The sequence below is a fragment of the Carcharhinus amblyrhynchos genome, chromosome 1 (genome assembly GCF_965287045.1).
Source record: "Carcharhinus amblyrhynchos chromosome 1, sCarAmb.v2.hapA, whole genome shotgun sequence".
Taxonomy (NCBI): domain Eukaryota; kingdom Metazoa; phylum Chordata; class Chondrichthyes; order Carcharhiniformes; family Carcharhinidae; genus Carcharhinus; species Carcharhinus amblyrhynchos.
In genome coordinates, this window is record NC_137324.1 from 156,176,275 (window position 1) to 156,192,123 (window position 15,849).

At 43.6% G+C, this 15,849-nt stretch overlaps 1 protein-coding gene across 2 annotated transcripts in view; it reads left to right on the forward strand.

Moving 5' to 3' along the window:
* The window catches only part of LOC145346622 (alpha-1,3-mannosyl-glycoprotein 4-beta-N-acetylglucosaminyltransferase B-like), a 249,206-nt gene that overhangs the window by 164,803 nt on the left and 68,554 nt on the right, over positions 1-15,849 (forward strand). For both annotated transcript variants that reach the window (XM_080194108.1, XM_080194117.1), the window contains exon 7: positions 5,910-5,985. In XM_080194108.1, coding sequence (XP_080050234.1) covers positions 5,910-5,985 — 76 coding nt within the window. The remainder of the gene's footprint in view (positions 1-5,909; positions 5,986-15,849) is intronic.

The window sequence follows — 15,849 nt, forward strand, 5'->3', positions numbered from 1 at the left end:
TCACTTTGAAGTCCACAAACAAATCTGTCTCGCAGAGTGTGTTTGAGGGTCAAACCAAACTCGCAACTCTATGCTAGGTTCCATAGTATGGCTACAAATTGTGGAATACCTTCTTCTTGGCTCTGTCAATAACATCTGAATCTCTCCATTATGATTAAAGGTTTTGGTGAGAAGTGTTCTCTAAGGTCTTAGACAAAACCGTGCAAGTTTTTGTACCAGCTTTAGCAGAATGGACAATACTTTGTAATAAAGTGAAGATTTTCATCACACTTAAGAAAGTTGCTACTTTAATTTCATCAGGTATCCTGTTTGCAGCAAGGTAACACGGAAAGCTTTCTGCATAAATACTCCATGATTCAGCATTCTCATCCCTCTCTCAAAACCCCAAAACACCACCTCAACTCACTCCCTGAAACTCCCAACTGCTCACCAGCATTTTCACTTTTCCTCTTCTTTCCCGACCTTGAATCCAAAAGTTTAAATAATGGCTGCTCCCCCTACCAGTGTTTCCCATGTGATAAACCTGAAATCGCTTGAGGCATGTAAAGTGTTGGTCAGTTGGGGATTTCATCCCGTCAACAAGCAGCACAATTGTTGACAGGCATGTTGACGGGTGGCACAATAGCACAGTGGTTAGCACTGCTGCCTCACAGCGCCAGGGACCTGGGTTCAATTCTGACCTTGGTGTGGAGTTTGCACTTTCTCCCCGTGTCTGTGTGAGTTTCCTCTGGGTGCTCCGGTTTCCTCCCGCAGTCTGAAAGACGTGCTGGTTAGGTGCAGTGACCTGAACAGGTGCCAAAGTGTGACAGCTAGGGGAATTTCACAATAACTTCATTGCAGTGTTAGTGCAAGGCTTACTTGTGACTAATAAATAAACATTACATTGCATTACTTGCTAATCCTCGCCTGTGCCTGCTGACTGAAATAACGTGCGAGCGCACAATGATACGCACCCAATGTCATCTCATGTTACTTAATGCGTTTTCAGGTCAGGCTCATGCCTGCGCAGCAGATATAAAATTCTACCCTTGATTCCTCAGAGTTGTTAACAATTTAATAGTTATATTATCATATTAGGCTGATAACCTAATGTTAGGTCAATGCTTATTGGAAGATACCATTCAGTAAAATGTGTCAGCAATGTCCATTCTATTTCAGCAGAAGATCTATATGACCTTCTTTTGCTTTACCATTTTGTGTTCGTTACCAGGACACAGAATAATGGTTTACCACCTGCTGTGGAGGACAATCTCTAACTAGGTTTACTGAATAAAAATCACCAGCGCACTCTTTACTAGAAACATTTCTAGAATTCGCAACTGAAAAATTTGTAAGTTGTGCCCCCAATTGCATGAATCTGAGATAGAATTTAAAACAAACTAGAACAGTCTTGTCTTTAATTTACAGCTGAGTAGATATCTTTGCCAGCTCTGCTTGCTGATGATAAAATACATTTCAGGCTTAAATAAGGACTAAATGTAAATTTTTCAAACTATGCCCATTCAAACTATCAACATTGAGTAATGGCAGTTCCTTGTCAATAATAAATCCAGCTGAAATATTTCCTTCTCCAAAGATGTGCGGGTCAGGTTGATTGGCCATGCTAAAATTGCCCCTTAGTGTCCTGGGATGTGTAGGTTAGAGGGATTAGCGGGGATATGGGGATAGGGCCTGGGTGGGATTGTAGTCAGTGCAGACTGGATGGGCCGAAGGGCCTGTTTCTGCATTGTAGGATTCTATGTTCTTTTTCAGCTGCAGATGTTGAGATAGTGTGCATGAAGTTTTATTGTGTATCTTGCACCTTAGCTTAAAACAGAGTTGTGAATCTGTGGAATTTGCTACCCCAAAGTGTGGTGGATGGATGCTGGGACAGTAAATAAATTTAAGGAGGAGTTAGACAGATTTTTAATTGGTACTGGGTTGAAGAGTTATGGGGAGAAGGCAGGAAAACGGGGATGAGGAGCATATCAGCCATGATCGAATGGCCTAATTCTGCTCCTATATCTTATGAACTTAGCTGGAACTGGTTGTTCATATAGATGCCTGGAAATTCCTCAGGGATTCTCCTGGTACACAATTCTCAGTGACATGGCAGAAAGGGATCAAAACAATCGTTTCTTCAAGGTTTTTACTGATCCTCTGCCAATATTAGATCATTAGATTAGGAGAATACTCCAATGTTCCCAAAGGATGAACAGGGAATTAAAATCCTGCCATTGGTAGTCAGTGTTTTCACAAATAGATGATTCAACAAAAATGAATTGAATACGTTTGTTTTAAAGTTGGACAATTAATTCCAGACTCATTATCAACTGACACACAAAATAAAGAAAACATGCTTGTCCAAGCAGTTAAGTCGATTGCCTATTGACCTGTGAAGGAGCGATCTCTCAGGAGTTTGACTTGATGTGTGGGACCTCTTTTTAGTTCTTTGGAAAATTGCTTTCCAAAATGTGACGGAAGTAATTTCTGAAAAGGTCTATTAACAATAAATGATTAATAATTAAAAATGACTTGGTTCTTATTGCTGTTGGCCGTACAGACTAGAAACTGGATCGTGAATCTCTCAAGCCAGGAGGATTCTATAAATTACATATTAATGAAAGCTCCTGTTTTTGAGATCTGCGACTTTAGTTATGATGAAAGTGTAATTATAGAAAATGAGCAATGTCTTACTTCATTACTTATCCTGCATGAGGGCTGCAGAATTGAACAAGAAGATAGGACTATTATTAAGTTGGTAATCTGAATGTCGAAAGAAGTTGATTTATTCATTCTTATTCCATGTGGAAGTTCCAAAATTCACCCTTAACTAGCTGTTAATGCACTGTAATGTACATCTAGGCAACACTTTTTATATCTCTCATGATCTGCAGTATTTGCATCAATGTTTGCAATTTAAAAAAAAATAATTTGGTCTCTGCAGCCAGAAATGCAAGGCATGAGAGACTGGGGCCTATGAAGTGTTTGATTTACTCAGCACTGGCCATTGTATTGCAATACATGGAGAGAACTGAAAGCCCCTGCACAAAATAACCGAACAACCTCCTCATAATAAAACAAAGTATCAAACCAGTGGATGGTAAAGTGGAGGCACGGTGGAAGATAAGTATCTACACATCTCCATTTTACCTCAGCTTGCAATTTAGTCTCAAAAAGCATAAGTACTCCATCAACATTGTTGTTCCCTTCCCTCTGCCATAAGTGCTGGTGCTCTTTAGGCAATAAACAATCCTTCATTGTATACTGACATCAATATTATGGCTCCCTTCCCTGCCAGCACTACCACCAGGGCTGTCAGTAAAAGAAGTAAATCAGTTGACCTCTTTTAATCATACAAGATCAGCTCATTTGTATGTAAATGTAGAGAGGATCCATGGAGCAGAATTTTCCTATCCAATTAGTTACCTTCTTCCCTCATTATTCGTGTTCACATTGCATGTTTCTGTCAGGTTTTAATTTGCTCCTTGATGACCATCCACCAAAAAAGAATTTGCGTTCATGCAAAATAGCTTTCCATCAGGATGTGGTCACCTAGTCAGTTCCTCTGTGCAGAGTTTCTCAAGTACATACTCACAGTGGAGGCTGCACTTTTAATGCAAAGTAGATCAAAGAATCCAAGTTACGATTTTGTGTAGCCCTCATTCTCAGTTCTGACAGTGATTTCCCACTTGGGAGAGTGGCATATTTCCATACAATATTATGCTGTCTATGAAGTAAAAGCAAGATAAAGTTTCCCCTATTTCTTGATATTGTTCTCACAAAGAGAGATCAGCAAAAGACAAGTGGAAAGCTTTTTCTGGGAAAAGGCAGGGTTGATCCTCACATGCCATCCTCCCAGCAGGCCACTTTTCTATGGCAACGCAAGGCCTTTCAACCAGCCGACACCCCAAATGCACCACAGTGGCACAGATGCCTGTCAATCCTGTTCAACTAAAGGGGCTCCCCCAAAATCAAACTTTATAGGCACCAATGGCAGAGGTCCTATAGCAACGCACATAACATCACATGGCCAAGATACAGCCCTGTCGCAGATTTCCAACCTTGTGCTTGTATTGATTGTTTGACCCTGGAAGAATTTGGTTTAAACCTGGTGGATGGAAAATATTTTTAAATCCTTTTCAAATTCCTTTTGCTTTTCCTTCCTACAGGGGAGCATATGAACAGGCAAATGATCTTAAAACTACTTCATCACTCTTAATGTTCTATGTTTCTTTGGGAGTGTGATAAAGGAGATTGATAGGGGTAATTAGTGAATGTGGTATACTTTGGATTTCATTAAGACATGAATTTCAGTAAGATTGTTGATGAGGTCCCTCTAGAGAGATTGAGACTGAAAATAAAGAAAGTGGTAAACAGTAAAAAAAATCTTGAAACGGATACATAATTGGTTGACCAATGGAAACGCAGGGGTTAGCGTTACAGTGACCATCATCAATCTGGGAGAATGTTACCAGTGTGGTCTCCCAGGGGTCTGTTTGAGACTTCTTTTGTTTAATAACTTCATGCATGATCTGAAGTTAGAAGTCACAAGCACAACAGCTGAATTTATAGATTGTACTGAGCTATTGAAGCTGGTAGACTCCAACGTTGATGAAGAGTAGCTACAGGAGCTAATATATAGCTTGAGATTGGTAGCAGATGAAAGTCAGTGTACAGAAACTCAAAATGCTTCATATGGAGACAAACTAATTTAGGGAAAGAATAATACTTAAATGGAAAGAAAATAATGGACATGGAAAATTGAAGAGCTCTGTTTGGCAATAAATTGAAAGAAAGCTCAATTGCAATGAATAAAACAAACCAATTATTGGAATATATTAAATATTCATATTAAGCTGAAACAGTGAGGTAACCCTGACATTTTATAGATCATTGATGTAACCACACTAAGGATACAGTGTACAGTTCTAGTCACTTAAATACAAATAATATATTGCAGCAATTGAAATGAAACAGAACAGGGATAGAGAGACTGGATTATGAAGGGCAATTATGTAAATTGAGCATACCATCACTGGAAAAGAGAAAGTTGAGAGATGATTGCTGTTTTTAGAATTCTGGATAATGTAGATCATGACAAGCTATTTCACTTCCTCACTTACATGGTGATTCAAAATCTGCACATTACTGCTGATGTTGTCAGAGTTAATGCCATGCCCTCATGAGGGCAGGCACATGTGGCACAATAGACACATCTTAGCTGCTGGCCATTGGGGAAAGGTCATGTGAGGGATGACAGTAGCTGTTCCATCAGCCTCCTTTGTAAAGGCATGAGCCCCTAAGTGAACCCCATTCTGCATTTCAGATAGAATAGAATCGTATAGTGCAAAAGGGGGCCAATTGATCCATTGTGCACCTACCACAATCCCATCCAGGTCTTATCCTCTTAACTCCATGCATTTACCCTAGCTAGTACCCCTGACACTAAGGGGCACTTCAGCATGGCCAATCCACCTAACTTGCACATTTTTGGGTTGTGGGAGGAAACCTGAGCATCTAGAGGAAACCCACACAGACACATGGAGAATGTGCAAACTTCACACAGACAGTGACCCAAGTCAGAAATCGAATCTGGTTCCCTGGTGCTGCGAGGCAGCAATATTGACCATTGTGCCACCATGCCGCCCTAATATTTATTATGCATAGTTTCACTTCACGTACCAATACTCAGCCAGACAGTGGATGTGGGAAGTTTTTGTCTAATACTTTTGTCTAATGTTTGAGAAGTAATAGGCTATATAAGCACATATATACCCAACGCTTCAATTAATCAGAAACAAATGTCTACTGTTAAACCAAAATGACGATGGAATAAAAGTTACCTGAGTCTGTTTTCCTGTCCTTGAATCAATGAACATAATGTGCTGACAATTACAATGACTACATGTGATCATTTCTGCTTTCAGATGGAGAACAAAGCAGAATCTGGACTACAGTTTTTTAATGATGTATGCACAAGCTAAAGGAGCTTTCTATTTACAGGTACAGTAACATCAGCATTATGTTACATAGTTTTTCTAGATAAGTCTGGTCTTCAAAAGAAATCAATTCCAAGACAAGATATCTAGTATTGTATGTTCCACTAATAAGTCAACTCATGGGACATAAACATGAGAATTTAATAGCTTTCAAATGCAATAACTGCAACTACTGGAAAATATCAGGTTATAACAACTGCAATGAAGGCCTTTTGTTTGAACCATCACATGAATCCGTTGTGTGGTTTGTTTCTTAATGGGAACAGTTTGATAAAACCCAAGGGGAGAGTGCAGGAAATAGAAATCATAAAGAGAACAAACAGCTTGCTTACTTCATATTTAAAAGAAAGGTATTTCACCACTTCTGACAAAGGTTGGCATCAATTCTTTCAGTAAGTCGAATTGAATAGGTTAAATATGCATGATCAATTTTTTTGCACTTTGCTTATTGAGAGAAGATTAAATTGTTAATTTTTGTTTGAATTACGTTCTCATCAGATGTCTTGTTGCACAATGAGTAATGTTGCTGCCTTTGAGCCAGAGGTTCTGGATTCAAATCCCACCGAGTCCCATCCCTGCATCCCATTCCCCAGCCTTTAGAATCAGGCCCATTGACCCAGTCCCACCCTTTGGGCCTACTACCCCTACCTGGAAACCCCATATACTCATTTTTGATCTGGACGCTTTCGCTTTTGCTGGGACTGGGTGTAGTCCCAGCTGTGGCCACAACTCCCAGTGATGCTGCTGAGACAGGAGAACTGCCAACCTATCGGAGATAGGGTGAACATTTTGCCTCCAGTAGGGTAATGCTCCACAGTGTTAATGGGTGCGGGATGGCAGAGACCAAGTTTAACAGAGAAGCAAGCTCTGCCAACTTGTTCAGTAAAAAGTCCGACAACACCAGGTTTTAGTCCAACCAATTTATTTGATAGTAAACGCACAAGCTTTCGAGGTTTCCCTCTTCGTCAGGTGAACCTCGAAACCTCGAAAGCTTGTGTGTTTACTATCAAATAAATCGGTTGGACTAAAACCTGGTGTTGTCAGACTTTTTACTGTGTTTACCCCAGTCCAACGCCGGCACATCCACATCATAACTTGTTCAGTGGCAGTGAGAAGCCCTGTCATCCAAAAAATCCTTCCTGAATTCAGTCTTTTACCACGTGGCAACTGAGAATAGGCAAGTCTCACAACACCAGGTTAAAAGTCCAACAGGTTTATTTGGAATCACAAGCTTTCAGAGTGCTGCTCCTTCATTAGATGAGTTCTGGGCTCACTTGATGAAGGAGCAGCACTCTGATGGCTCGTGATTCCAAATAAACTTGTTGGACTTTAACCTGGTGTGGTGACACTTCTTATTATGCCCACCCCAGTCCAACACCAGCATCTCCACATCGAGAATAGGCAAGACAGAAAAGTGGTGTAAAGTAATATGTGATTCTACTAAAGAGCTGAAACATCATATCTGAATATTTTCTCATGCGCCCATGTGCATATATCTGGTCAACTATGAAACTTTTTCTTTTCTTTCTATTGTTCCTACATGGTGGAACTCTATGACTTCAGCAGATGTAAAGGCAGGTGGCTCAGATCCACGCACTGACTGCTGAGATGCCCTTGGCTGATGACGTGTGTTTTAGTACCTTAGTGGACCAGTAAAAGAGTACCCCACTTCTACCAGTACAGCGCCAGACTCAGCCACTGGGAGAAGAGAAGCATAGAAACAAGATTAGGCCATTTGGTCCCTCAGCCTGCTTCGCCATTCAACATGATCATGGCTAATCCTCTATCTCCTGTGCTCTCTCCATATCCCTTGATACTGCTAGAGTGTAGGAACCTATTTCCTCCTTAAATATATTCAGTGATTTGGCCTCTGCAGCCTTCTGAGATAGAGAACTCATAGGTTCACCACCCACTGAGTGAAAAAATTTCTCTTCATCTCAGTCGTAAATGGCCTACCCCACATCCTGAGACTGAGCTGTTGCTCTAGAGCCCCAGCCGGAGGAAACAATATCCCTGCATCCAATCTGTCAGAATTTTATACATTTCAATTAGATCTCTCATTCTTCCAAATTCCAGTGAATACAGGCCTTGTTGACCCACTCTCTCCTCATATGACAGTCCTGCCATCCCAGGAATCAGTCTGGTGAACCTTCGCTGCACCCCCTCAACGGCAAGTACATCCTTTCTTAGATAAGGAGACCAAAACTCCAGGTGTGGTCTCACCAAGGCCCCATACAGCTGCAGTAAGACACTCTTGCTGTTGTACTCAAGCGCTCATGCAAAGCCCTTTCGCAATGAAGGCCAAGAGGCAGCATGTCAGATACTGACTGAGTGTGTAGGAGAGAGGTCAATCAATGGATGAGAAGTGGAAACGTTTTCGGTAGAGTTCTTGCTTCTGTGCCCTTTTTCTGTTTAATCCTTCTCAGCCAATTTACTGCTAGAACTCTGCAGGAGGACACATTGATGCAGGTCAGTGACATGCTACAAGGCCATGGTTAAGCTATCTGTCGTCCTGTTTAACGTGGCAGGCATATGTTGACATCTAAAATCTGTACAGCCATGAACAAGGCTGGTATGGAATCATTTGATTCCTGTGATTAATAATCAATGTATGTAGACGCTGTTGAAATGTCCTGCAACATCACCCACTCATTCTTGAGGCTCCTCCACTCATTCTGTAATCACAGGTAAAAGTTTGGTGGGGGAACATGTCACGTCCTTTCAGAGCGGATTGTCCATCCTTTGTCCCCACCTGGCACTTAGCTCTCACCTGTGGCTCCCTGTAGCTGTGTGCATGTGACAGCGGCCACACCCGGGCAATAGCCTTGACAAGCCGGCTAAACCAGGTGAGGGTAGCCGACGGGTCTCAACCCTCGGGGAGATAGGGAGATGTCTATCCCAGTATGTGAAGACAGAGTCCAGCAGATTGAACGGACGAGACCAATGGAAGGTCCAACAGTCAAGAAGGCAGTCTGTGCAAGAGTTGTGGAACACAAAGAGCAGGACAAGACACAGAAGACGTCCTGGACATCCACTGTGCCTAGTCTCACCTCCAGCCATCTTGACTCTTGTCTTGCCACTGGATCTAGATGGGAATTGGTAAGAGAGAATGAGGCTGACGCTGCGCAACTCTCCCTCACTTTAATCCAAATCAAGTGCTTGTTTCGACACCATCATCATGTGATACAGCAGACAGACCAGAGAGAAGAATAGCCAGAGGGCTTGCAAGATACAACATTGACATTGCAGCCCTGAGCGAAACTCATCTTGCCAATGTAGGTCAGTTGACTGAAACTGGAGGTGGATACACTTTTTTGTGGAGCGGTCACAGCAGCAATGAGCGTCGTGCTGCTGGAGTTGGATTCGCCGTCAGCAGTCACCTTGTTCGGAAACTTGATAGTCTACCCAAGGGTGTGAACGACAGGCTTATGACATTATAGCTTCCCCTACAGAACAGAAGTCAAGCCACCCTGACCAGCGCCTATGCCCCCACAATGAACAACCCAGATGAGATGAAAGAAGTTCTACAAAGAACTAGACGCCTTACTATCAGCAGTGAACAGTACTGTCAAGCTGATTTTGCTTGGCGATTTCAATGCAAGAGTAGGGTATGACTCTGCAATCTGGCAGGGAGTCATTGGGAGGCATGGAGTGGGCAAGTGTAACAGTAATGGCCTACTCTTACTGAAGACCTGTGCAGCACACGACCTCCTCATCACCAACACAACCTTCCATCTGCCTACCTGTAACAAGACTTCGTAGATGCACCCTCGCTCTAAGCATTGGCATCTTATTGACTATGTCATTGTCAGGAGAAAAGACAGGCAGGATGTCAGAGTAACCAAGGCCGTGTGTGGTGCTGACTGCTGGACAGATCATAGGCTCATTGTTTCCAAAATGAGACTCCGCATCAGACCCAAGAGGCGACCACAAGGAAGCAAGGTTATGAAAATAATCAATGCGGCCAAGCTAAATAACCCCAGCACAGCTTCAGCACTGGCTGAAGACTTAGAACTCAAGCTTGCTGACCTACACCTCGCAGGCAGCGCTGAGGATGACTGAGAATGCTTCAGGGATGCTATCCATACATCTGTGCTGAAGACGCTCAGGCCCTCCACCCACAAGCAGCATGATTGGTTTGATGAGAATGATGAGGAGATACAGGCTCTACTTGTTGAAAAGCACCGTCTTCATCGGGCCTATCAGAACGACCCATCTTCAGCTGCCAAGAAAAATGCTTTTACCAGTGCTCACAGGATAGTCCAGAATAAACTGTGTAAAATACAGGATGCCTGGCTGAGCGCCAAGGCAGATGAAATACAGGGATACGCTGACAGAAACGACTTGAAACAGTTCTATGAAGCCCTCAACATTCTCTATGGACCTCAATCTCTCGGGAGCTCCCCACTCCTGAGTACAGATGGTACAACTCTCATTACAGAGAAGGCTCAGATCCTGCAGAGATGGGCTGAGCACTTTGAAGCCGTCCTCAACCAACCGTCATCTACTAACAATGAGGCAGTAGACAGGATTCCCCAAGATGATATCAACAGTGCCAAGGATGACCCACCAGTAGTAGCTGAAGTCACGAAAGCTGTCAGCCAGCTATCCAGTGGCAAAGCCCCAGGGCCAGATGCCATACCCACAGAGATCTATAAAGCTGCTGGTCCTGCACTTATCGAGAAGCTCACTGAGTTGTTCCAGTCCTTTTGGAAGCAAGGATCCATTCCTCAGGAACTTAAAAATGCTTCTATCATATACCTCTACAAGAGGAAGGGCAATCGGCAAGTATGTGACAACCACTGAGGAATCTCGATGCTCTCCATCACAGGAAAAACCCTCACAAGAGTCCTGCTAAATCATCTGGTCACTCATCTGGAGCTGGGCCTGCTTCCAGAGTCACTGTGTGGCTTCCGCAAAGGTTGTGGGGCTACTGACATGGCTTTTGCTACGCGCCAACTTCAGGAGAAGTGTCAGGAGCAGAATCGCGAGCTCTACACAACCTTTGTTGACCTCGAGAAAGCCTTCGACACTGTAAGCCGACAAGGCCTGTGGAGGATCATGTCAAAGTTCGGCTGCCCCCCCAAATTCATTCAGATGGTACGCCAGTTCCATGATGGCATGATGGCCACGAATCCTCTGAGGCATTCCCAGTCGCCAATGGCGTCAAACAAGGCTGTGTGCTCGCACCCTCACTGTTCAGCATGATGTTTACTGCCATGCTGAATGATGCCTTCCAGGACAGCGTTGCTGGAATTAGCCTCAAGTACAGAGTGGATGGGAAGCTTTTCAACCTGAAGAGACTTCAAGCTATTACCAAAGTGAAAGAGACCGTTCTGAGAGATTTCCTCTTTGCCGATGACTGCGCCCTGTATGCTGGCTCAGAACCAGAGATGCAAGTCAGTATGGACAAATTTTCCACGGCTTGTGACAACTTTGGACTCACCATCAACATTAAAAAGACTGAAGTCGTGCACCAGCCAGCTCCTCATGCACCGTACACAGAACCCATAATCACAACCTAAGGGCAGAAACTACAGGCAGTGGACCAGTTCACTTACCTTGGCAGCACTCTCTCCCAAGCAGTGACTATTGATGCAGAAGTTAACCGCAGAATAGCAAAGGCTAATTCTGCCTTTGGTAGACAGCGCTCCACTGGATGGGAACATCAAGGAATCAGCCCAGCAACAAAACTGAAGGTCTACAGCGCCGCGGTACTCACTACCCTCCTGTATGCCTGTGAAAAGTGGACTGTGTATCGAAGGCATGCAAGACAGCTCAATCATTTCCACATGACTTGTCTTCGCAGAATATTACGCATCAGATGGCAAGACAAAATACCAGACACTGAAGTTCTCTCTAGAGCAAGTCTACCATCAGTCCACACACTGCTGATGAGAGCGCAGACCTGGTGGGCAGGTCATGTCATCCGTATGTCAGATGAGCGCATACCCAAGCAGCTCCTTTTTGGGGAACTCTCTGTTGGAAGACACTCGCATGGAGGGCAGAAGAAACGTTTCAAAGACACACTCAAAGCCTCCCTGAAGTCGCTTGACATTGACACGGCCACCTGGGAAACGCTGGCACAAAACCATCCTACCTGGCGCTGCCTCATCCACAAAGGCTATCAAGCTCACGAAGCAAGGTGTATTGCTGAAGCACAACTTAAGCGCGAGCTGCGCAAGTCCAGAGCCACCAGCGCAACAACTACAGTGTCTACACAAGTCTGTCCAATATGTGCCAGGACATTCCGTGCCCGAATTGGCCTGATCAGTCATCTTCGGACACACCGCAACCAGCCTCAAAATGACTAATGGTGTCGAGGTCCTCATCGATGATGATGGACGAACAACAACAATCACAGGCAATGTGTTTGGTAGTCCTGTCAGCACACCGCACATTCTCTGTGTTGCAGGCCACTGAATCTACTTAACATTGACAGCTCCCAGGGGACAGCATGCAGCAGAACAGGTTCTGGAAAGGTCTGTCCCCTCTGACATTAGCTTGTGACTGATGTCCCTGCCACTACCATCTGCTCTTGCTCACTCACTTGTGAATGTGGTTCACCAGGTGAAAACCCAACCATCTGTCTAACTGTACCAAAGTGTGAGAGTATCTGAGCTGGTGCATAGTTAAAATTAGTCCTGTGGCAGTGCCCCTTCAGAAGAAATCCACTCCTCAGAGAATTCATTGTCCATGATGTCCATTGAGTGCTGCTGTGCACATGTGAAGTCCTGTCAGACAGAAAATAGATGAATTAAAACTGGCAAAGTCAGAATGTCGCACCTTATCATTATGAAGATGATCCTTTTTCACTCACTGTTGAAATAAAGTCAAGAATTGCACTCTCTACTGCCATGGCGGGGAGAGCTGCCTGATTAGTAGCATGTATTTATCTAATAGATACGGTGCATTTGGTAAATTGATTGTAATGGAGAGTCACCCTGACATTTCATTGGCCTCTTTCTAGTTCATTTATTGATGTGAGTCAACTTTTGCTGGTTTTCTGGATGAGCGTGCACAGACCTTTTATGATTATCAGCTGAATGTCCAGCTAATAAGCAGAAGATGGGAATAAATCTGTCTAATATCCTCCTGTTACCATACCAACAGCTAACTGCTCTCCCATGAAGGCTGCCAAAACAACATCCTGGATCTTTTCAGTTCTTAGTTTCTCTATTTGAAATTTTGGCAGATACAGAACATTTTGACCAGATCACATTTGCAAAACCAGTCAAAAATATCATCTCTGTGGCCATAGACTTGTGGCACTGTTTCAACTCCTCTGACTTGCAATTTATTACTAATAACTCAATTTAATATTCCACACCGAGTGTTTTGAAATTGTACGATTTCCAGTGAATCTCATCCAATATAATTCACTTGTCAGATCACATGCTAATTTTATCAGTTTGGTAGTGTGTGAAGTGACCTCGATATCTCCATTCTATCCAGCAGGCCTCTGGCTTGATGTTGTCAGGCACTCTTGTGAAAGTACGGTACTGCTCCTCTTCACTCTCCTCTTATTGAATAGCATCAGCCAGAATTTTCCATGATTCCTGCAGGCACCTCACAGTTCTGGCTCAGCATCAAATTGCATGTGATGACACTGGGAGAAATTCCCAGCACAAGATTACACTAAGCACACACCTGCCATCAATTAAAGAGCCTAATACAGCAATTAAAGGGCCAATCGACTACAGTTTTGGGCTTTTCATTTTTACGTTTGACATATAGGCGAAACAGGTAGACAAGAATCACATTCTAGATCCAGAGCAGGATTTAAGGACCAGAAGGAACATTGTATGTGCAGAGTCTGCACGTTCTTCCCATGTCTGCATAGGATTCCTCTGGGTGGTCCAGTCCCCTTCCACAGTCCAGAGAGGTGTGGGTTAGATTGATTGGCCTTTGTAAAGTGTCTCTTAGTGTCAGGGGGACGAGCAGGATAAATATGTGGAGTTATGGTGATAAGGGTTGGGTGAGATTGTGGTTGGTGCTGGCCAAGTGGACTGAATGGCCTCCTTCTGCACTATAAGGATTCTATGATTCTATGAGATATGAGGAGGTAGGAGTTTAAAATTGAGTTATGAGTCTGTGCATTACTGATTATTTAATGAAGCATTCTGTTCACTGCCATTAGGTAAGGAAGCTTAAATTATTACAAAGGCTTTTTGCAGACAGGTCTCATCATAACTCGAATCAAACCTCTGCAGGCGGAAGTTTTGAAATGGACAGTGTTTACCCTGCTGGAGGGACTTCCTTGGATGAGGAGGAGAGGGCACGAAGGGAGGGGAGGACAGTTGGCTGTAGACAGCGCAATACAATATGCTCTCCAGATGGGGAGGCACAACCTGAAAATGTCGAAGGCCAGCAAGTGTTGCAAGGGAATGGGGGCAGGAGGAGGCATCAGTATCCTCCTGGAAGATTCAACAGGTTGAGATCCAGTGATGAACAACGTTCCACTGCTCAAGGGAAACAGTAACCTCAATAGGTGACATGATAGTTTGAGGCTATCTCAGGGCCTATGTGTCATGGAGTCATGGGGTGGAATTTTACAAAAAGAACTCAAAGTGCCAAACTAGTGAGAAAACAGGAGAGTTTCAGACTCGTCTTAGGTAGGTTTGAAAATGCAATCTTATAGCAAAATCATGGTGAATGTCCTCTCCATCCTCTCTGGTACAATCATATCCTTCCTACAGTGTGGTGACCAAAACTGCACATAGTACTCTAGCTGCGGCTTAACGAACGTTGTATGCATCATAACCTCCCTACTCTTATATTCTATGCCAGTATCCCCTATGCATCCTTAACCACTTTATCTACCTGTCCTGCCTTCAGGAATCTTTGGACATGCATTCCAAGGTCCCACTGGTTCTCTGTAGTTCATAGTATCCTACCATTCATTGTATGTTCTCTTGCGTGTTTCCTTGCCTTGTTAGTCCCCCAAAAAGGAACCACCTCATACTTTTCAGGGTTAAATTCTATTTGCTACTGTTCTGTCCATCTGATCAATCTACCTATATTGTCCTGTAACCTAAGGCTTGCCTCCTTGCTATTTACCACACTACTAATTTTCGTGTTATCTTGAATTTGCTGATCACATCTCCCATATTTGCGTCTAGATCATTAATGTACCCGACAGACAGCAAGGGGACTCAGCACCGATTCCTGTGATACACCACTGGACAAAGGCTTCCAGTCACAAAAAACAACCTTCAACCATTACCCTCTGCCTCTTGCCACTAAGCCAATTTAGGATCTATTTTGCCAAATTGCCAATGAGCTCTTACCTTCTTGATCAGTTTCCCATGTGGGACCTTGTCAAAAGCCTTGCTGAAGTCCATGTAGACTATGCCAACTGCATGGCCCTCATCCACATACCTAGTCACCTCCTCAAAAAAATTTGGAGACATGATCTCTCCCTGAAATAATCTCCCTGCTGTTATATGCTATGTCTCAGGGTAATGAAGAGGAGTGGACAGTACATCTCACCATAGCTAATAGAGCTCTGCCTATAGATGCCCTCCCTACCTATTGATGTGGCAATCCGGGGTGGAGGGTTGCAGGTGGCGTCCACTCCAAACTCTGGAGGCCGTCCCAGGCATTGTTCAGCTGAGTCCCGACGTCTGCATGCCACTTTATTCCAAATGTGTTTCAGACCGGCATGTTTTCTGGCTGGCATCGTGGAGAGTCAGGCACGGATTGGAGATTCCATTTAGGTCTTCATTATCTTTATGGATAACAGGATTACTCCACTTTCTCAGTTTTTTGTTTTCAGTTGCTAGAGAATGAGAAGAAGGAACAGTGATAATTTCAGGCAGGAAATGATCACTCAGCCTCCTCCCACCACAAGTTACAACTCATCCTA